This window comes from Strix uralensis, chromosome 22, assembly GCF_047716275.1.
Source record: "Strix uralensis isolate ZFMK-TIS-50842 chromosome 22, bStrUra1, whole genome shotgun sequence".
Lineage (NCBI taxonomy): Eukaryota > Metazoa > Chordata > Aves > Strigiformes > Strigidae > Strix > Strix uralensis.
The window spans coordinates 9287804-9309953 of NC_133993.1; the positions used below are offsets into that span (position 1 = coordinate 9287804).

Here is a 22150-nt window from a genome sequence, read left to right on the forward strand (position 1 = left end):
TTCCCGGGTGCCTCTCGAGTCCCCCCCCGGCCTCCCCCTGGGGAGGGGGCTCTGCACCGGCCGGGACAGACGCTGCTGAGGGGAATTTTGAGGTGCCAGTTGTGCTGGAGGCTGCTCACGGACCGGGGGGAAGTAAAAGAGAAGATAAAGTCTTTTTTTTTTTTTTTTTTTTTTTTTTTGGCGGCAGGAAACTCCATCTTTAGACAGGTCTAAAGATGCTATAACAGCACGAGAAGTCCAAGGTGGGTAAAACAAATCAATAAAAATTAAACTCCCCTCCCCTGCTTTATAGAAGGCAGCAAACAAGCAGGAATTAGGGAGGAGCGGGAAAGCCTGCAGTTTGCCGTCAAAACAGCGTGATTTTGTCTAGACAGGGGGAGGGAAGGTGTTGGGTTCTTTTCCCCTTTGCTAACACAATGACCCTTTGGTTAAAAATTAATTTACAGCACCCTCGCTCTCAAACCGGACTAACGTTCAACCAGGAGTCCCTAGGATTTAAAAAAAACTTTAAAAAGTCAAACCAACATCAGCGGGAGCTGGGGAAGGTTTGCTCGGCTGTAACAAGTGGTGGAAGGATGCCTCTGTGAAGGAGAGGGGCTGCCGTTATTTATTTATTTCCCTGGTATTTTTAAAGGGGGAGGGGAAGCATTTGCTTAAAAAAAAAAAAAAAAAAAAAAAAAGAGAGGAAAGGCACGGACAGGTAAGTGGGTGCTGGATTCGGCCTCGCCGGGAGCCTGGAGAGGGAGGCGTTTTTCGTAACGCGTTGGTCTTTTATAATTTCCCACATGTAGCTTCCCGAGAATACTTTACCCTCCTCCTCAGCTGCAGACGTCTGGGTAGAAAACCGCTAGCCGGCTCTCTGGACGGGCGAGCAGACTTGCTTATCTTCCCTTTTCTTTATTTTTTCATGATAATTTCAGGTTCCGTCTTCTCAAAAACCCTCAAGCCTTCTTTTAAAAGAGATCGGAGGCAAAGCCGCCTTGCTCGTATCCCCCTTCTCCACCCGCCTGTTTCTCTGCTGGGACTTTTGCCTATTTATTTTTTAATCATTGATCCGACTCTTCATCATTAGCATCACTTAATTAGTTATCTGTCTGACTAAAGCCACTAACCTGCGTCGTGGACTCGGGGATTGGAGGCGGCCGCGTCGCAGCTCCAGCTCACCGCAGAGAAATCCTGCTTGGCTCAGAGGCTGGGAAAGCCTTCGGGAATAAATTCCCCCCCACACCCCAATTTCAGCCTCTCTCAGCTGATACCTAGTTTTAAAAAAATAATCATAACAATCCAACCCACGCTTTCTACTTACGTGGCTCTACCATTCGCACGATTTTCCTTTCTCCCTCTTTTTTTTTTTTTTTTCCCCCTCTCTGCTGACTCTCAGAGCGCACCGGTGGGATGGGAAGGAAGGCTGCTTGCTAGACTTGAAACTAAAAGGTCATTTCGACAGGATTGCCAAGTCCACTTGCTGAGGGGGACTCAGCCTTTTCATGTCGCCATGTGTTTCTCTCCGTCTGCATAAACTTGCGTCCGTCCGCAGCGATGCAGAGCTAGGAAAGCAGTTGTGCCGTAATGAGGTACCTTTAAATTTAATTTCCTGTCCCTCCCCTGCTTTATGGATTTCTAATAACAATGTTGAAAACCAGAGAAGAAACCTATTAAAGTCTCCGGGACAGAGGGCTTATGTAAATAATTGAAGGTAGCCAGACTTAATTGAATTTCCCAACAAATGGATGGAATAGGAACAAATGGAGTATTTTGTTTAAGGGACCGCCTGGTGTTGGATATATTTCTGTTGCTCATTTCCAGAGAATTTTTATCAATATTGTTCCTTTTTTTTTTTTTTTTTTCTTATTTTTTTTCCCAACGGAAAACTCCTGCAGAGATTTAAGTGCAATTCAAAATACTCCGAAATACAGCAACTGAAAGAATCCCTAAAAAGAAAGAAAAACTCTCCTGAAAATTATTAAAATGAAGATTTTAGAAATATTTTTCCGGCATGCGAGTGTTACGGGGCAAAATAAATTCTCGCACGAGTTGTTGGACCTGTAGCGGTCTTGGCAAAGCGAGATGTTTAATCCAGGAAAGTTAAATACTCTTGACCGATCGATTTCTTGTCTGATCATCGGCTTGTTCAAAATATTTTGCTGATTTATTTTATTTAATGACAGCCAACGTAACGTTTCTGACTCTTTTTGTACCTGTAAGAATTACTTTTTACGGCTTAGCCCCAACCCCTCCGCCCAAAGCCTCTATTGCTAATTAAAGGAAGCCTCATTTGACTAACTCAGAAACTTTGCCGCATGTCTGGAGATTAATTTTTTTTTTTTCTTTTTTCCAAGCGAAACAGCTCTCCCCGGTCCCCCAGTTTTGGCGGGTCCCGGACCTCGCGGCCGGGCCGGGCTGGGGCTGAGCTCAGCCGGGAGCCCGCAGAGGCACCTTCGGCAACCCCGGACACCCCAAATTCATTTCGGCTGCTGGGGGAAGGTGCTTACTTGTTCGCTGCCGAGATGGTTTTTGGGTTTGGTCCCCCGCACCTTTGGGTTTCCAGTTCTCCTTGCAAAGAAATAAGGGTTTTCCACGAAGCGGGGGTGCGGGAGCTCCCACCGCCTTTTCCTGGCTATCAATTGGAGTTTTCCAGTTAAATGGAGCAGCGAAGGGAACGTTTTGGGTTTTTTTTTCTGGATTCTGCTTTTAAACCCAGGCCTTTGAAGAGTTTGCTTTCCCTTAATTCCTCGGGAAGTGGGTGCAGAGGGGAAGGAGCGCTGAGGGGACACGCGTGGCTCATTCCTTGGGTTTTCCCTGCCCGGGACTAATGACTCCGTCTAATTGCGGGTTTAGTCTATAAAATCAGGGGCCCCGGCTCCCCCTGAACGCAGGAGAAGAGTGGGCACCGTGTTTTCGGGGCGGGAGGGGGGGAACCCGAAGATGGAAAAGCAAATCCCAGCCCCGACGGGAAGGGCAGGAGGCCAGGCCGAGGGGCTCAGGCGGGCTCCCGTTTCACCCCACCCGTGCGTCTCCCTTGCCTCGGAGGAAAACTTTTTTTTTTTCCGCAGCAACAAGTAGCCGAGGCGATGCCGCTCTCGGGGTTTTGCTTCTCCCCGCCGAGCCCGCAGACCCCGGCGAGGGGAACCGCAGCCGGAGCTGCCCCTGGCAGGGTTTGGCCGTGGTTTAGGCGACCCACGGTGGGGTCTGGCCCCTCATGTCAGGGCAGGAGATCCTTGCTCGGGGCTCCTCTTGCCCCTCCACACCCCGGAGCCGCGGAGGGGCGAGCACCGCTCCCCACCTCTGTGCCTGCCCATGGCCGACGGGACCCCCCGGTCACCTCTACTCGGGGCCGTGGCACCCCGTGTGCCTCGTACCCCTCCGCCCACCCGGAATTCCTGGCGTAGCAAAACTCCTTGCGTGGGTCATAAGAGCCCCACGGGACTTCAGAGAAATGTATTTTGGGTGGGTTTGGTTTGGTTTTTTTTTTTTTGTATTTTAATGCGGCTCTCCTTAAGGCAGAAAGTTTAATTTAATTTTTATTCCAAAGTTCTTTGCTCCCTTTGCTTTCCCTCCTTTCGCTTAAAAAAAAAAAAAAAAAAAAGAGAGAGAGAGAGAAAAAAATAGTGACAATGTTTGTCTTCTCCTTGGCAGAGAAACAAAAGCTGCACCTCGGGAGCTGGCAGCCGGCTCTGCGGAGCGCGGCCGGGCCCAGGGCGCTGCGGGTCCCGGCCGGCGAGCGCCGCCCCGAGGCCACTGGCCCCGCCGCCGCCCGGAGCGGGGAGACGCGCCCCGGGGCCAGCCCGCTCCTCCCGGAGCCGAGCGGTTTAAATACAGCCCCGGCCAGCTGAGGGGCGGTATTTTATTATTTATTCCTCTTTTTAAAACGATTATTATTACCGCAGCTGTAATGATTCAAACATTCACGTCAAAAAAAATATATTTTTTTTTGCAGTGGGTGGTTAAGAAATATCACAGAGCAGTTTTGTGTCTTTTGGCCTGATGGATAGCTGGAAGAAAGAGAAAGAGCCCACGCCGGGCTAGTTCCCACTCACATCCAGGCACAGCCATGTGGAGGGGGAGGGATGGAGGAGGGTTTAAGGCCAACTTTTAAATTTTTTTCTTATAAATGCGACAAGCACCTCCCGTTTGTAACGTATTCCGCTTGGGAATATCCGCATGACTCCTAAGGAGCGGACACCAAATACTCCCAAAGGCTAATGCTGATGAATGGGAACTGTGAAAACCAGCTGCTATAACCATATTTTAATAAAAATACCGCTTTGTGAAGATCTAAGTAAGTCACAGAGAAACCCATAATGAGATCTTGAGATTCAGTGCCATTTCCCTTGGATGATCTGTAATAGATTCTTCTATTATGTAAGTGTGTGTGTGTAATGGATATGTACACATATATACATTTACTGATATATGCTCACGCAAACACTTCAAATCCCTCCCATCCCAGCCTATTAATTATTTTAGCACTTATTCCCCTGACAAGTAGAAGTTATCTTATAGCTAAGACATCCATTTACTGTCTAAGAGCTCTAACTTGTCTTTGACGTCTGAATTTAAAATGTCTTTTAAAACTTTAGCAACAGCCAGAAGGGGGAAAAAAAAAAATGCCATTACCTTAAAATGTTATTCCAGCCCAAGAATTAAACCTAATACATCACCTACTTAAATTTGGGGCTCTTTTTCCTTTTTTCTCTCTCTCTTTTTTTTTTTTTTTTTTTCCCTCGCTGTTATTTATTTTAAACCTAATCGTGAAATTAAATGGCACATGCGGTTTTGTTTTTCACGCTTATCTAGAGTGCTTTTCTTTATTTACGTTTTCAATCTGCAATTTAGGAGGGAGGGGGGGAATGCTTCATTTCCAAGTTGCAGCAGTGAAAGCTCTGTTAAAATATATTCCTCCTGCCTGTTTTGTCTGAAAGAAAGAGCTTTTAGTAGAACGAGTTCAAGTGTGACCACGACTTTTGTTTTACAAATTGCATTGGCATAAAGAGTAAAGCCAGTGGGTCTAGAGGGTTGGGTTTTTTTTAATCGTCTTTGTAGGAAATAGAAAATATTCGACGAATTTTTAAATTGTGATAGGTGTGGTACATGTTAGTACAGCAGATTGTATGTCTGTCTGCAAACCCATATCGCATATACGTACTAGAGGTATGTAATACTATAGGTCCCTCATGTGTAAACGTAAGTGAAGTTTTATAGGAAACTTTAAGTTCTTTCCCTCCGCAGGTTTGATTTAAACTTGAACCTGCCTATATTTGTGTATCAAAAACGAAAAAAAAGAGAGAAATGATGAATTGTGAAATAATAGCAAAACCTGTATTCATTTCACATCACATTTGCGTATACCAAAGATGCGGAATCAGACCATGTTTTTCCTCCCTCCCTGCATTTAGAGAGCTCTAACCTCGCACAAAGTAAAACCACAAACAAACCCCCAGGCTGCCAATATTCCCCCCAAAAATGCTCCCCCCTTCCCCCCTTCTATTCTCTTTCAAATGCCTGTTTGATTTTTTCGGGGGGTGCCTGTTCTTTGTGGGTTTGTTTGTTTGTTTTTGGATTCAGCCCCGTCTCCCCGCCCGACCTGGTGTAAACTGTTTGAAGTTCAACAACATGGCTAAGTTTTATTGTATTTCCGGTACAATAGATTTATATACCGTCCCATCCAGGCTTTTAAAGGCTTTTTCAAATGAAATGAAGCTAAGTTATAGTCAAGTTTCTGGCTCCTCTGTGCGTCTCTTGAACTCAGAGGATTTGTTTCTTGAATGAACTTTTAAACTCCCCTAAACTTGCCCTTTCGGGACGGGGCTATCTCTGCCTATTGTCTTTCCAGCCTTTATTATTTCTTTTGCTCACCCTGTTTAGTTATTTAATCCACTTGAGGACAAACCCCCAGCTTACAAGGTAAGACATCGACTTTATTATTACATATATAAAAATATATACATATAAACGTGTTTTGTGACTTCACCCGATGGGCTGGGGATACATGGTCCCTCTTTTTTTTTTTTGTTTTGTTTTGGTTTTTGTTTTGTTTTGGTTTGGTTTTTTCCCCCTAGATGGCAATTTGGGCTTTTTTTTTTTTTTTCTGTTTTACTTCCCCCGCGGAAGTTGCTCGGAGCTCAGCAAAGCCCCCGGGGCCTGGCCGTCTCCCGGCCCCTCTCCTCGGCTTTAATTCTCCCTTTTATCACCACCCAGTCATTATTTTATAACACGCTTTTCCAGAGCGGGGAGCGCGTCGGAGGGAGGAAAGGACACAATAAGTTTCTCTGTGTTGCTGTTTACACCTATAAAATAGTCACAATGACGCTTTTTTCTCTTGCTTTAATTGATTTATACGTTCTTGACTTTTTTTTTTTTTTCCTTTAAATGAATCACGTTATACTTGCTTTCAGGGGAGGAGAATATGAATTAATTGCCTTTTTTCCGGAACTCACTGATTTAACTCTATTCTCTGCGGAAAGTTATCCAAACGCTGGCAGGTTTAGATACAAAAAAAATCTGGTAATAGAGTTTTAATACGAAGTCTTGATAAATCAGCTTCATATCGGAAACGGTCCTTTAAATTAGCTTTCCAGAGGAGGTGGGGGAAGAACTTTAGGAATTTTTGCTCTTTTTTATAGCTGCGATAATCGCTTGTTTCTCAAAGTCAATAGCATTTTACTGTTTCCTCTGGTCTATTTGTAAACTATTTGTAAAGTCCTGCAGGAGGGATCCGCTCCAGACACTGTACATAGGAAATCATTTGAATAGTTATTTCGTGCAATCGGAGGGGTTTTATTTCGTCTCTGAAAAGATCCTTTTGTTGCTTTTGTTTCCTAGCAACTGTTTTCTATTATAAAAGTTCAGATTGCAGATGATGTCAAACAAAATGGCCGCCCAGGCGCCTTTCTTGGGAATTTTAGCCTTTGACCCAAGGCTGAACTAGAACTGCTCTGTGAATTAGGTAGTTTCATGTTGTTGGGCTTTTAATTTTAAACACAAGAACATCAAACTACCTGATTTACTCCAGTTATCCTCCTCGGTCTTGTTTGCTGAGGGCAGTTGCCCCGGGAGGGATGGGGAAGGGGTGGCATCCCTGTATCCCTCCCTCCCTCCATCCCTCCAGCCCCTGGACCGCACCGGCACCGGGCGCGGAGCCGCTGGGACCGGCTGTCCCCCCCTCCCCCGAGGCCGGGTCGTCCCCCCCGCCCCGGGGCCTGGTGGCCGCCGCCGGGCCCCCGCACCGGGCACCGTCGGGGCAGGGGTGATGATTTCTTTGTTTAAATCCCCGTTTCAGGGACCTTTTGCGAGACAACGCAGTCACGCCCCGAATCATCAAGAGCTTATTAAAGGTCTAATTAGGCTGCGGCGCCTCTCAGAGGCTAAAATCCCCCTCCCCAGCGACAGGCAGCCCCGCGTTAACAAACCCCTCTGTATGCGCAATAAAGTTTGTGTCTCGCCTAAAAATATATCCCTATAAATACACACACAGCTATAAGAAATCTAAGGGTGTCTTATTTTAGTAGCTGTGATCTGCTCCTCCGTGTAAAGGATAACATGTGGCTTTAGAGAACACAAAAGAACTGGGTCCAGCTCATGAGTTTAATTGTCCCCATCGCTAAAATAAGTTTATTAAAGGCAATAAGAGTATTAAAGGCGCAGCGCTCCACGTTTGTCGTTTCGCTGGCAATGTTTATAGGGACCGGGATGGCGAGCAGGTCCCTCTGCCTTTCCCTATGGAGGTAAAAATGCCCGACTTAGCCCTGTGGGCTGAATAGTGAATATTTAGTCACCGAGGAGCTCCTGCAGCTCGTAGGAAACCTGCCCACGTCTTTAAATGCCAAGCCGCGCACTGTACGCACGTAACCGCGCAAAGATGCGCGGGTGATGCTCATTGCTGGGCATTGATCTGTAAGTTCATCAAATATAACATCTTCAGACGAAGCTGGGCGAGGAGCACGGCCGCGAAGTTCGCGAAATAAAAGGGTTTAGGTGGTGTCAGAAATGCCCACAATAGTTTCACCACATCCTTCCTCCGTATCTCAACGTGTTGCACGTGGGAATATGCTGAGTTACAAAAAAAATAATGCCAAAACCTATAAAAATCCGGGTGAGAAAGAGGGAGTGCAGAGAGCTCTGCGTGTCAGAGTGTGTGCTTGGCTGAAGTCCACCCATTCCACTTTCTGCGAACTGGAAACCCGTAGAGTTGTGTGAGAGAGCAATCAGCTCATGGAAGCGATTTTCTCTGCATTGGTGTTTCAAATACGCATAAAAACAAGTTTCACATGATCCAGACCACGGCTAAATAAGCCTGGGACTGGATCTCCCTTCGAGGCTTGAAGAATTAAACTTTGATACCATATCCAGAGCCTAAACCACCATCTGCTGCTACTTTTTGTGGCCGAGGGGATTACTTGGGTTTCAGGTTTTTTTCTCCACTCGGAGTGTAAAAAGAAAACGAAAACAAACAAACAAAAAACTTGTATGGGTTTTAAACTGGTGCGTGCTTTATTCCCGAAACTGGTGATTCTTGTAGGCATAGCGCCTATCTCGCCTATAAAACAAACAGCCGCTCGAGGGGAGGAGAGGGAAAGTCAAACAGCGTAAAATAACTCAGAGTTTTCTACCTAACTCAGGAGCCCTGTGACTCCTTCCTTAGAAACAACGTGCTGCTTGTGCCCTAACTCAAAGCCCTTAAACGGAAAAGGACAATCTGGGAAAGTTAATCATAAACTATTCGGTAATAATGTCCCCATAGGCAACCACTAACCTGCCTTGTAAATGTCTGGGCTTCTGATTTTGATCTCCCTCCTACCCACGTAAATACAGGAAACAAGGGCCAGGGAGGAGAATGGGGGGGGACAGAGCTGGGAAAGATCAGAATCAGGCCCGGGGGGTCTGTATTGCTGCCTGAAAACGGGAATTGGGACTCATTTCCCAAGGGCTTTGGGAAGGAAGGAGCGGGCAGAGGAGGGTGCGGTGGGCAGGGGGTCCCGCCTGTCCCACAGGCACGGCTGCCTCTGGAGCGGTTTGTTTCTCTTCTTTTCCGAATTAGAAAGATAAGAGCGACCTTACCTGGAGAAGAAGCTGTGTGGGGATGGCTACAAAAAAATTCTCCTCCGCGTAGTAATTGCCTGGTTTGCGACATGCTGCACATTTCTGCGCTTCCAGGCAACGAGCAACTGCGGTTAATGCCACAAATTTCCCCCCAGTTGCTCCCCTGCCAAGGTCCAGCCTGTCTGATATTACCCCGACCCGGGATGAGTTTTAATTACGAGCAAAAGTGTTGTGGAAAGAGCCTATCCGAAAGAAACTCCCCTTTTTATTTTACCGGGGCTCATGCTACGGGTTTTATGGAAACAATTCCATCGCAACTTAATTCTTGTACCTGTGCTTTTATTTTCCCACCCTCTTCCCCTGCCTTGAGTGGGAGCGACAGATTTCTCACCATCACGGGCTGTTACTTCCCTTCCTCCCAGACTAATGCGATTTGGAAGATGTTTTTTTTTTTTTTTTGGGGGGGGGGGTGTCTCCAGTTCTATCGTGGTGACCCCAAGACAGAGCCAGGGGAATCCGCAGCAGCTCCCGGGGTGTAAAATCTGCGGCAGCGAGGCAGCGCCCAGCTATTCCTTGGGAGTTGAATATTATTTCAAGGAGGGAGGCGGGAGGGGGGGGTGGAAATTAGTCTAGTAGCCAGAATGTGGGTTCCCGAACAACAATCAAACTTTATTTAAACTTTCTGTCCTTCCAGCTTCCCTTTTCAAATGCACATACGCTTTTACTTTACAGGGGATCTAAATGCTTTATTAACTGCTGAGATTACAAACCTCATTTGGAATTGGGGTTTTTAGCCAGAGTATACTTTCGGTCCTTGGAAAATTGCCCACATGTGTAACTTGTTTTTGCTTCTCTTCAGACAAGGAATTCCCCCCCCCTCCCTCCCTCCTCACCACTTACGGATTTTTAACAGACGGCAGCATTCAAACTGAGAGCTAGCACAGGAAATGGCAAAGGTAGATCCTTCGGCTTTTGGGCTACAGAAACTTATTTCACTTTTTTTTTTTTTTTCTTTTTAAAGGTTTTACTCTTCAGGAGGGAATTTTTTGTTGCGCTTTCGTGCGTTTGGAGGGGTCCGTGACTGAAGTTTCTTTCACAACCTCTTAGACTTGCCTAAATGTATCATTCATAAATTATGTTTGCTTTATGCTGAGATTTTATTTCTGTTTCCTGACTCTACAAAAAAAAAAAAAAAAGTTATTCGCTTGTTGTTGTTGTGATTATCACTATTATTGTTATTATTAGTATAATTTCTGAATGTTTTATATCGCCTAAAATAAATGCTCAGCCCTTTGAAGGCTGGGTTATCTCAGAATCTGGTCTCCAGACTCTCCATAGCCGTGAAGTTCACTCTCAGCTTTTATCCTCTTTTAGCTTATCTTTATCGGCTTCCAAACCTAAACTGCAGAAGTAAATATGCCTAAAGTAACGCAGGTTACACCCCGCCGCCGTGTAAAGATCCTGGTGACCCTCCCCCGTCCTGCCCTGCCCGTGCATCAGGACGGGGGGAAAGCTCCGCACCCCCAGGTCTCCTCTGCCTTCTCCAGATCAGTGAGAAAGAGGCAAAATCAGCTGGAAGAAGGTGCCAGTTCTAATAAATGATAACAACCGTCTTTAAAAAGTGGTTAAATATGTTTCCGCTAAGAAATGGCTCATCCGCTCTCTTTCTTTCGTATGCCAAAACTTATAAATCAGTAAAAGGTGGCAATTGCACAGACTTAAAATCTGCAGATTTAGGAAAAAAAATATATTTGGTTGTTTTCAGCTCAGAATGCCAACGCAAAGAGTTGTTTGTTAAGGATGGATTTTGCCAGTTGTGCATTTCAAAGCACTATTTGGAAATTATTCCTTCTCTCCACAAACAATAAAGATTATTTATAAACAGTATCTGAGTTCAGAAGCCTCTGGCTTTCCATTGCAAGCTGACAATACTCTGATTTTTTTTCCTCAAAGCCAAATACACTTGGCGCTGATTCTGAAAGCAGGAAAAAGTTTCCACTTCGGACTTTTTTTTTTTTTTTTTAAATAACTATTTCCAGTTCCACTTCCTTTTACCAAGTCACAACAACCACATATCTAAAATTAATCTAGTTTGCGAGCCGAGCAAAGCTCGCACATCCTGCCTCCTCTCTCCCAAAGATTCATCCTTTTAGACTTTCAGACTCCGCTCCGAGTCTCTTTCTCCTTGACTTTTCCTTCTGCAAGATTTTTTTGCGGGCAGAAGAGCTTTTAATGTAATTTCTGATGGGTTCTATTTGAGGCTTGAAAATTTAAACGCCTATATAGTGCCACCCGAAGCAGGCAGCACCGCACGACGTGGTCTCTCCAAGCGGGCAGACCTGGGATGAAGCTGTAGTTTGCCTTAAGCCCCTCTCAGAAAAGGCTACAAAGAGATGAGCTATGGGGATATGTATAAAAAATAAACTACTGAACAAACGGAAACCTCCAGAGGAGGAAAAGCAAATGGATTTTGCAGATCTTCTTGTGAGGTTTCCATTCACTAGGGATCTGAAAACCCTTGGTTTCTGCCTCACAGCCACACTCCTAAGAGTCTTCTTGGTTTAAATTTATATACTACAGAAAATTATATACTCACATGCTGACATAGTTCATCATTATTTATAGGAGGCGCACCAGGATTTTTTCCAAGAATATATTTATTACAGGTAAGACATGGCCAATCTATCTAGCAAGCAGAGAACAGGTGTTTTGCTTCAATTAACGTTCAATAATTTCATCTATACTTATTCAACACCCTGTTACCAACACGGCTGTTTATCCATCAGTTGTATAAACACATTTCCATGTGCCAAGCAAGTTTAATCTACACAACACACTTAAATCAGCCCTTTCCTTTCCCAAGCTCTCATAACATTTGCAGAGTCCCTCCGAATCTCTTGTGAAATAGTCTGATTTTTAAAAATCATTTCTGAAAGGCAATAAAGCGGAGAAATATGACAATGTGAGCAACTAGCTCGTATTTCATGTCTGATGACACAGGGTCTCTTCATTTCAAAACCTTCCCAACTCTTAAGGAAGTTAGAAGAAGGGAAGGGGGGGGGGAAGATAGAAATGTGAAAAGTTGGAAAAAGCAGGAATTTCCCCCCTCATTTCACACAACCCCCTGTTCGTGTGAGATGCACTGAGAGAGCAGCGATCCTGCCCCACGCTGCTCACTGCTAGGGGATTTCTCTGCCTTCACCGGTTTAAACGCGAAAGGGGTGAAGTGGAGTTACTTTGGATTAACCCCCCTGAAAAGGAGAGGAGAGTTTGTAGGGCAGTGGGGGGTACTCACCTGGTGGCATTCACCCACGGCTGGCTTGGCAAGATCTTAGCCCAGAGGCTGGAGAGGGGTCCCCAGCCACTCCTCAAACCTCACCTTGGCTGGAGCCTGCGGACTGAATCTGCTCCTCCAGCACTGGGGGGATTTTGAGCTGGCTGGGGGGCTCTTGCTACCCTGCTGGATGCAAAAATTAAAAATAAATCTGACCTCCAGCATTAAGCTCCGGCTCTCCTTGCCCATCATCCCGACCCTCTCGATTTTTTAAAATGAAAATGGACAGCTTCCTAATAGCGCCTCATTTAGGGGAGCTCTGGTCCTGGACATGGGGAAACGTCCCTCCATCAGGCTGCAGGGCAGATGCTCCTGGAAAAGCACCGCTTATAGGAATAAGGGAAAGTCTAAGGCTTTGGGTGTAGGTTTTTAAGCGCCTTCATGATCTTCCAGTATCAGTAAAACACCTCTGATAGCAATTTCCCACATCCGTTTTGTGTAAGCACGGACATATGGACACACACGCACGCACGCTCTCATACAGACAGAGAGAAATGCGAAATATATTTTTCCTTCATTTCAGGAGGCTATTAGCACCCCTCAATGTTATTATTAGCTTGTTAATATAGACTTCCATCTCTGTACACTTCAGGAAGGATTCGCGATGATTTATCATTCCTAGAAATCTCTTTGCCCTTCACTTTAAACATCCTTCAGTGTTGGGGTGAGAGGGAGAAGGGCGGAGGGGTAATAGATTAAAGGAGGCAAATTGATCCAGACTGTTACAGCTGAAGTCCAGAGAAACACTTTTGCCGTAATCATAGAGAGCACCTTTTCCTTAACCAACATTTACGACGCCATCGGACCATCTTGCAATAAATGGATTTATCATCATAACTTGGTAAAACTGACCCCGTTACCCCGCGTCATTTGGGCTGAGACCCGCACCGAGCTCCAACACCGTGTCAATCATTCGCTTCGGTGGAAAGAAAAAAACCCGAAATCGTCGGGTTTTCGAAAACACACGGAAAATGCAAGCGTGCGTGTGTGTGTGTGTGTGTGTGTGTGTTTGACACGCACGCACACCGTGGGCACATACATGTGAGGTGTGAGGGGGGTCACGGTGACTGAAAACGCGAGGGATTCCTTTTTTGCCCCCTTTCTTTTCCACAGGCAATAAATTCAAGGCTATAAAAATCAAAGAAAGCTAATGTAAGTTTTATTAAACTATTTAACCATCACAAGTTTAAGGCATTCTGTAACAAAGCCGGATCAGTGGCGCACTGTATTTTACTAGCCTTGTAAAGTTAAATGAAGGCTTCTGATTTCAGCAATGTGGGAAACTATTTTAGCCCAAGCAAAGCAAGCCTGAGATTATGCTGCGAAACATGGGAACATATGTTCATAAACAGGGACATTTTAAAGATATTTCTATATAGATATATAAGCATTAAGTCTAAGGCAGGCTCTGGATGAATACAGGGGTTGCGGCTCGGCAGCTGGCTGGTCGAAGTTGCAACGCCACGTTCATGCCAGTGACATCTTAAATTTCATATTTACCCCCATTATTTTACCATGTTAACAATCCATTTTCCCTTCTCAGCTGGTTAATTATTTATAACACCCTCCTCACCACTCTTACTCCCTAGATCCATCTTTTTCTTTACAAAAACACATATATGTGTGCGTTTATGTATATATGCCTGTAATGCACGCACATAATGCATGTATATGAAATCAGGCGGGGGGGCCGGGTTGTTTGTACTTATTCTCTGGTTTTTTTGCTATCGTACTCTGGAGCCCGCGTGGCAAAGAATAGCTTTTATCTCTATTCCCCCATGATGGTTATTAAAGGCAAAGCGAGCACATCAGCATCTTTCTTTAAAAAAAAAAAAAAAAAAAAAATTAAAAATCCGCTCCCCCCCCCCCCCCCCCCCCTTCCGGACCCCCCCCCCCAATATTTCAGGAGCAAATCTAGGAAGGGATATTAGCCCCAGCTCTGCCCGTTTGGTGGCTTTTCGAAACTCCTGACGTTTTGCAACATTGCATAAACATAAAACAATCCATCCTTGATATGGAATGCAAGGGCGGATGACAGCGCAGCGCAGCCCCCTCGGCTTCGATTGATTTACGCCGAGACTGACGCTTTATCAGGCACACGAAAAAAGTTTGACCAATCATTTTGCTGGGAGCTCACAACACAGCAGCCCAACTGTACTTTGTTGGCTGGGAAGTTGGAGAAGGGGGTAGAGTACAAATCTAGATCTGTCCTATATATTTTTTTCCCTTCATTGAACCGTGCTTTGTATGATGTCTGAGAATGTCCATTTCTGGGACTCTTAGCAATTATTATGTCGACTCTATTATAAGTCATGAAAGTGAAGACTCGCCTTCAGCTAAATTTTCATCTGGGCAATATACAAGTTCCAGGCAAGCTGGGCACAATGAGCATCTAGAATTCCCCTCCTGTAGTTTTCAGCCAAAACCTCCAGTTTTCAGCGCCTCCTGGACTCCTTTGAATCCACATTCTTCTGGTACCCTTCCTGCCGTCTACCATCCATATATTCAACATCAAAGCGTCCCATCTGATAGCAGGTATCTACGGAGCTGGCTGGATCCAGTACCCAGAGCAGAAAACCTCCCCGGGCAGGGATCTGTTAAGGCAGAGCCGCTGCTGGGCCGTCCCGGGGATGTCCATAAACAGGGAACACAGGAGTACAATTTAGAAACTTCTGCTGCAAGGGAAGGGATCGTTTCCAATCAAAGGCCCAGCTTCGAGGACAATAAAGTTTGTGAAGGAAGCGAAGACAAAGACAGGACAGATCAAAGTAAGTTATAAAAGTGAGGAAGTAAACAGTATAAAAGCTGGAGGAGGTGCAATAAAAGGGGACAATGCTGCGTAAAGTTTAAAATCAGGGCTTAAAGAAAAGTCTCAGCTTGCTGATGCCAACCTAAGGGGAGAGGTGGGGAGGGGAGAGGGGTGGCATTGTCTCTGCCGGTAAATAAAAATAAAAATAAAAATGAGCGTCGTCTCTGAGCTTAAACAGAGTCCAGAGCGGACAAAAGCTGGAGCGAGTCACCCTCTTTCCTACAGAGCGCTGGCTCCGGCAGCAGAGACCACTTTAGTAAGCGGGAGTAAATCTGCGCGGGTGCGGGCGGTGGGGACGGGAAGGGACGGGGGGAGCCAGTAAATGTCGGGGCGAAAGGCAGGGAAAGGGGAGCGGAGGACGGCGGTCGGGGGACAAGGAGAAGAAGGGGGGAAAGAGGAAAAATCGGGGAGGAAAAGTTCACGTGGGGGGATGTAAACAGCAGCGGGGGCTTCTCCGCGCCCGCCGCTCCCGCGTACCCCGGCAGATGCGGGGACCGGCTTGCTCCCCTCGGGCTTTTGGTGGCGGTGTCTTTGTTTTATTCCTCGTGTTTGTTTGTTTGTTTGTGTTTTTTAATTGTTTGTTTATTAAATACAACGGCTCAGGGTATGAATATTTCAAAGCCACGCTCCTTCCTAGTTAAAAAAAAAAAAAAAAAAAAAAGGAGGGAGGGGGTTGCTTGCAACTTAATTAGCTTTTATTTGTAATGTAGCCAGATTGGGGAAACAGTTAAACTTCAGCATGTGCTTTTTCCGCGAGCTGGCTTGTCTTTTTTCCCCTGAAATATAGAAAAAAAAAATCATTCGCCTAGAAAATATCTAATACTACTATCAATAATGCTATTAATAATACTATTATTAATAATAATTATAATAATTATTATAATAGTGATAATAATAATAATCATGCAATGGCGTTTGAGTAAGAAAGAATCAGTATCTGCACCTCGTGCCGATCCGGTTGGTACCTGGTTTCCATCTGAAAGGTAAACCGGAGCCAAAGCCCGAGCAGGAGGCAAAGAAAGAAACTTGGCTTCACCCCCACGGTAAATATTTTGCAGTGAAAGCCGAAGTTTTCCAAACTGGCAGAGGAGCAGCCCCCGCCGAGGGTATAACTCCTCGGAGTCTGTGCAGGACGCACTGACACAGTCATTTTTTTTCCCCTTGAATTAACTTCTATTTTTCCCCCCCCCCTCAACGTGGAACAGCAACAGAGATTGCCATTGCAAGCAGACGATTAAAAATACAGTATATTCTCGCCCTTCATGATTTCCTCCCCTCCTTGTGCAGGATGTTATGGTGACATTTTTTTTTTTTTCCTATCATTTAACTTGCACACAGACACACAGGCACACACACACACTCACACACACACAAAAAGAAAGTCCTATTCTATTGTACTGGGCACAGATCCAGAACAAACTGCAACCGTGAGGTGAATGATTTGAGAGAATTAAATATCCAGGTTCTGTGCTCAATGTCCCTGAAATTGAATATATAAAAATCTTGTCCAAGAAAATGTTATTAAGTTATAAGTAAGTGCAGGGACCCGCGCTAAGAGGATGCTGTGTGGTTTCTATGGCATGTGGTTACGATGCATATTTTGTTTTAAATAATAGTTTAATTTGGGCTGATGTTGAGAGCCTGCCAGGGCTGGAAGACGGAGCTGTTTTGCAGAAAGTACTCCCACCAATTTCCCTGACTCTTTCAATTTTTGAAAATATTTCTTAATAATGAATCTCCCTGTGTATGGCACAGGGATCTGTTAATTTATTTGCTGGATTTCAAAGAAAAGATGTGCCAGAGCCTCTTCCCATTCACTTCCCTGGTTAGGGATTTGTGTATAGTGAATCAATAAAGCAACACTGGCGTTTAAAATATCTTGTATTTTAACGATCCAAAATATGACCAAAAAATAAAACCAAAGCGAATAAAAATCTGTTATGAAGCAGAGCCCTCCATTGCCATTAAAGGATGGGTAGCAGGATTAACAGTATCAATTATTAACAGCTTTCTTCCTCTTTAATATTTAATTCTGCATATTAGATCAAGTCAATTACATTAAGGAAATAGCCGTGCAAATTTGTAAGAGGCAGTACTTACAGGGGAAGATTAACCGGATTATTTTTTTAAAATATTCAATATATTTCATTTTACGTAGAGGAAACGTTCTGTTGGCGCACGCGTGTGTGTATGTATATATTTATAATGGTCCATTTAATTGGTGTAAAGGTTTATGGCTTCAGTCATAATTTCAGAGGAGGCAAAGGAAATAAAATAGAAATACGTGGTCTGTCTATAACCCTTCGTTTTACTCTTTCCCGCCTCTCAGTTACCCAACGGTCAGCTAATATTTGCATGTGATTAGTAAATGTTCTATTATTTACCCTAAACCCACTTCACCTTTGGGTGCGACCTGCCTGTCTGTGGGGGTGTTTTCTGCTCCCAAAATGTTGCTTTCTCCCCCCATCCCACCCCTGGAATAGGCTCATTCCTGAAATGCCCCTTTTCCAAAAGATTCCCACGTAACTTCTCCCACACGCGAGGGTGACGGGCAGCCTGTTATTTATTTCTGGCTGCATTTGCAGCCCTGCAAATGTCCATGTCTCTGGGTAACACTGTCCAGATCTCCGGCAGCAGAGTCCATCCAGCCCTCAGAGGATGTTTATTGTATCGAGACCGTTTCTTGCCACATAGCAAAAAATAGGCAGGATTTATGAAAGGTTTCTCCAGACCTCCTCTCTCTGCTCTTTTCCTGCGCGATGTGTCTGTAGGAGTAAATCTGTAGACACGTGGGAAAACACGTCTGAAAAAAAAAATATATGTATTTTTTGCATTGGTTTCTTTGTATATAGCGTGCGCAACGTGCAGATGGGCGTTATGCAAATCTATAAGTGCATGTGGGTGTTCACCTGGCATAGAGGGACCTGGGGGAAAGTGGGGGGAGCTCTGCCAGTGGCACGTGTGCACCCAAACATACGTGTGCGCACCGACACGGAAACATGTGTGCGCCCAGCCACGCGTGTGCGGTCATGTGTGCGCACAGCCTGGGGAGGGGGGGGCGCAAAAACACAAGCCTGTGCGTACAGGCAGCGCAGGTCCGCGGTCCGCGGGTCCCAGCCCACCCCCCCCACCCCCCCACCCCCCCACTCGGGAGGGATGGGGTGCGTGTGAGGCGGTATTTCGGGATTGGGTCCCCCACCCCCACCCCTCCGCATCCGCGCAGCCTGTGCTCGCCCTGACGATCCCGTGTCATTTTTCCTACGGCCTCCGCTGCTCGCTCCGGTGCCAGGGAGCATTTTTCACCCGGGCGTGCATATGCGGATGTATAATCTTAATATTTGATGGCATGATTAAAACCTTCTGAGAAACACTCAAGCTGCATCGTATTGATCTTGCTGCTTTTCTTTCAGCCAACCCAGCTGCCAGCTGGCTGCACGCCCGTTCCTCCAGGAAAAAACGATGCCCTTACACCAAATACCAGACCCTGGAACTAGAGAAGGAGTTTTTATTCAATATGTACCTGACGAGGGACCGTAGACACGAAGTGGCCAGACTCCTCAACCTGAGTGAGAGACAAGTCAAAATCTGGTTTCAGAACCGAAGGATGAAAATGAAGAAAATGAACAAGGAACAGGGCAAAGAATGAAAAAACAGAAAAGCAGCATCCCCCCCCCTCCCCCCCTCCCCTCCCAGCTCCCCGCCTCCGCGGCCGCGCACCCCCCCTGTAGTGCTGCCAAATCCCCCAAACACGAGGGAAAAACGTCCCCGTTTCCCATCTCCACCTTTGCATGCGAGATGTTGCTTATTATTCTTTTTTATCTTCTTAGTATTGCCACATAGGAGGCAACTTAGCCAAAACTGCAGCTCCTTTTTGGGGACACATGCTGGGTTTTGTTTCTGTTCTCTTGTTTTCTTTCCCTATTTTTTTTCCTTTCTCTTTTCTTCTCCCTGCAGTGTAACATAGACACAGGCTCCTGTCTGAGCAGCAGCTTTCTCTGCTTGTGTTTTCTCCATGGAAAGCAAGACGGCAAACACAACTGGCCACAAACAACCCCGGCCCAAGCCCCCACCAAACCTCGCTGTCTTTCTTTATCCACGTAAGGACAATGATTGTCTATAACACTCAAAAAAAACCCCGGCGCGCACACACACACACACACACACACACACACACTCTCACACTCACACGTTGAGGTGGCCAAGGAACCAGACGATTTAATTAAACTACTGCAAGACAGACACATTCGTAAGACTTGCGTTTAATTGCACCCAACAAATCATTTTCAATTCGCCAACTTTATGCCGGGGTAGTCGGTTAATGACAGCCCAACTCCCAACTGCGCTGGGTTTCTCCCCCCCCCCCCCCCCCTTTTTTTTTTTTTTTAGTTTATTATGAGGGATTTTTATTTGAATCGTGCCATGGCAGATATGTGACTTTGACCTGAAAGTTTAGTAGGATCCTTACAGGCAAACCTCCTCATCTGGTAGTTTTATACTGGGTCACTTGGAAGAGGAGAAAAGACGGGGAGGGAGGCGAGAGAGTGTGTGGGGGGCACTCTCAGAGCCGCATTGTAAATTATTTAGGAGAAAAAGGGGCGGAAGAACCCCTGCCAACTTATTCCTAACTTTTAGAGGAGAGGAAGAATGGGATTTTCTAGTTAAAAAACTACCTTAGTAGAACTATAAGGGAGGGGAAGGTTGTGTTCTTAGTGCTAGCATATTTATAATTTATTGTGAATTGACTTTTCCTAAAGCAGTAGGCTGTTGCAGAGATAAAGTGCCAACCCTAGCCTGTGTGTATTTCTTCCCCCTCCTGTTTGCTGAGATGCTTTTAATACTTGAATGTCGGTGGGGTTTTGTTGGGGTGGGGTTGGTTTTTTGTTTGTGGGTTTGTTTTTTTTTTTTTTTTCGCCTGAAGCGAGCTCCCGGCATGTTTTCCCATTGCCACCCGCTTTCCTCCGGGGCCCGGTGCCACGCCGGGGCCGGGACCCGCCGCCTCCCCGGGGAAGGAGCCTCGTCCCGCGGGTGGCACCGGGGGATGCGGTGGCTCCGCGCTACGCCCCCCCCCCCCGCCATCCCCATCCTCATCCTCATCCCGACGAAGCGTTTAGAGTAACAAATATAGACCTTGCTGGTCTCATGCCATGCCGGCCGGAGCTGATTTCTCATCTGACAGATCCGCTGGAGGTTTCTCCAACCCGCCCGTGCGGGACTGGTTTCCCTTTATCTCTGTAAGACTTAACTTTGTTTTGGGAAGGGGGGGGTGGGGGGGTGGGAGGGGGGGGGCCGGGGGGGTTTAGTACCAGTTGATTATATGGTGGGTATTGTAAAATGTGTTTGTGGTTGTGTTTCTGTGAATGTTGAAGCTCGTTTTCTGTTTCTACTGTGGCTTTCTAAGTATGCGAAGAGTTCTGCAGTTGATAGTGGATGGAAAATATCGAAATAAACCTCTCTCGTTTTCTTCGTGTGCAAATTTGTATATTTAGCTGCCAGGAGGCTTTCTAGGAACAAGGCGAGTGTAAGGTGGCTTGTTTTAATAGGGTGGGGAAAAAATTAGAGAAAAGAAATTTATTTCTGCTGTATATGTGAACGAACCATTGGAAACCTGATTTCAGAAGCGACAAACTTGTGTATCCTTTAGCGTCAGGTTTTGTGAGACCACTTTTATCTGCTGAACAGAGATTGCTCTGGGAAGAAGCGATAGGCAGATTTGCGTTTTTGGAAAGTGTTCCTGCTCCCCCCCCCCCCCCCCCGCCCCCCGCCGTCCCCGTCCCCGTCCCATGATCCAGAGATAAGAATCAAGTAGCTGCGCCTCGGTGCACTGAAATTTCCACCACTTCATTTCCTCTTGAAAGGGGCAAAAAAAAAAAAAAATTAAAATCTTCCACTCGACAAGAAACCAGACCTTAAGTGTTTAAGACCATTCCTCAGAAAGTGGTTGGGGTTTTTTGGTTGGTTTTTTTTGTGTTTTGTTTTTTTTTTTTTTTTTTTAATGCCTAGACTTTCTCATGTAAAACTTTCCATCATGAAGTAGCTCCTTGGGGGCTTCAAAATTTAACTGTTCTGTTGCCGGAGGGAGTTAAATGTAACCAAACTTCACCCTGTGTCAAAGCCCCTAATCTCCTTCCTCGAAACTCAATTAAGAAAAACAGTTTCGGAGACATCTTGAGCTGGGGAAAAAAATCTTGGTGGCAGCAGGATCATTTCTCTAAATCCGGATTTATTTAAAGGGGGGGGGGGGGGGGGGAAGATAGTGGGTTGAAAAACAGGATTTAGCTGTGTTTAAGCTGGGCAGTCAAATTTTTCAGTTTTGTTTGATTGTTCTCAAGGATGGATGAAATTTAAAACTGCTCCATGCTGAATTGGTGTATTTCTCATATCTCGAACTGAGTATGGACTTGCCTAAATCCTCATTACTATATTTTTCAGACGCGTATCTGTGACTTAATTGATGTTTGTAACCCATCGGCCACTCGGATTTAGAAACGTTTTTCACTTTCCTTAGAATTGTGGTAAAGAGCGGATATTTTTAAGACGACAATATAAGGTTCTTTTTAAATAGAATTTAAAATGTTAGTTCATTTTATTAGGAAATATGCTTACTTTAAAAATGTTGGAAAAACTGTCTTCTGTAGCATCAGCCCGGATGTATTTTCCAGAGATGTTTAATGCTCCAGAATAAAAATCGATTTTAGAACAACAGCACCTATATGTCATTGTGTTATACTGCTTCATCTAAAATTTCAGAAATATTTTCATTGTGTTTTCCTGCGTTCTTTAGTGGCTCGTTAAGTGTATTATAAGAATCAATTTTTGCTTAGGTTAAAAAAAAAAAAAAAGTCCAGAGACAAATGGAAATAATTCCTCTCCGGTGTAGCAAGTGCTTACTTGGTCCCATGCAAACTTGCTGCGTTTCTAAATATTTTTTATTTTTAAATTGGATATCGTTAATCTCTGGTTACATTTAC

General features: G+C 45.3%; 1 protein-coding gene and 2 long non-coding RNA genes across 3 annotated transcripts; 2 read left to right on the forward strand and 1 right to left on the reverse strand.

Moving 5' to 3' along the window:
- Nucleotides 1–37: 37 nt before the first annotated feature.
- LOC141953554 (uncharacterized) lies at nt 38–10354 on the forward strand. Its single transcript, XR_012631929.1, has 2 exons — nt 38–1574; nt 10061–10354. It is a non-coding gene; the product is annotated as an uncharacterized LOC141953554 (long non-coding RNA).
- Nucleotides 10355–14389: 4035 nt separating this feature from the next.
- On the forward strand, nt 14390–21887 carry HOXB9 (homeobox B9). Its single transcript, XM_074892216.1, has 2 exons — nt 14390–15141; nt 18593–21887. The coding sequence occupies exons 1-2, from the start codon at nt 14634–14636 to the stop codon at nt 18826–18828; spliced, it is 744 nt and encodes a 247-aa protein (XP_074748317.1). The 5' UTR covers nt 14390–14633; the 3' UTR covers nt 18829–21887.
- Nucleotides 15861–16996, reverse strand: LOC141953555 (uncharacterized). Its single transcript, XR_012631930.1, has 2 exons — nt 16126–16996; nt 15861–15958 (listed from the first exon to the last, which is right to left on the reverse strand). It is a non-coding gene; the product is annotated as an uncharacterized LOC141953555 (long non-coding RNA).
- Nucleotides 21888–22150: the final 263 nt, after the last annotated feature.

Coding starts and splice junctions, on each gene's coding strand:
- HOXB9 (XM_074892216.1), top strand. CDS start 14,634: ATGTCCATTTCTGGGACTCTTAGCAATTATTATGTCGACTCTATTATA. Junction 15,142..18,592: donor CAAAGACAGGACAGATCAAA/GTAAGTTATAAA, acceptor CTTTTCTTTCAG/CCAACCCAGCTGCCAGCTGG.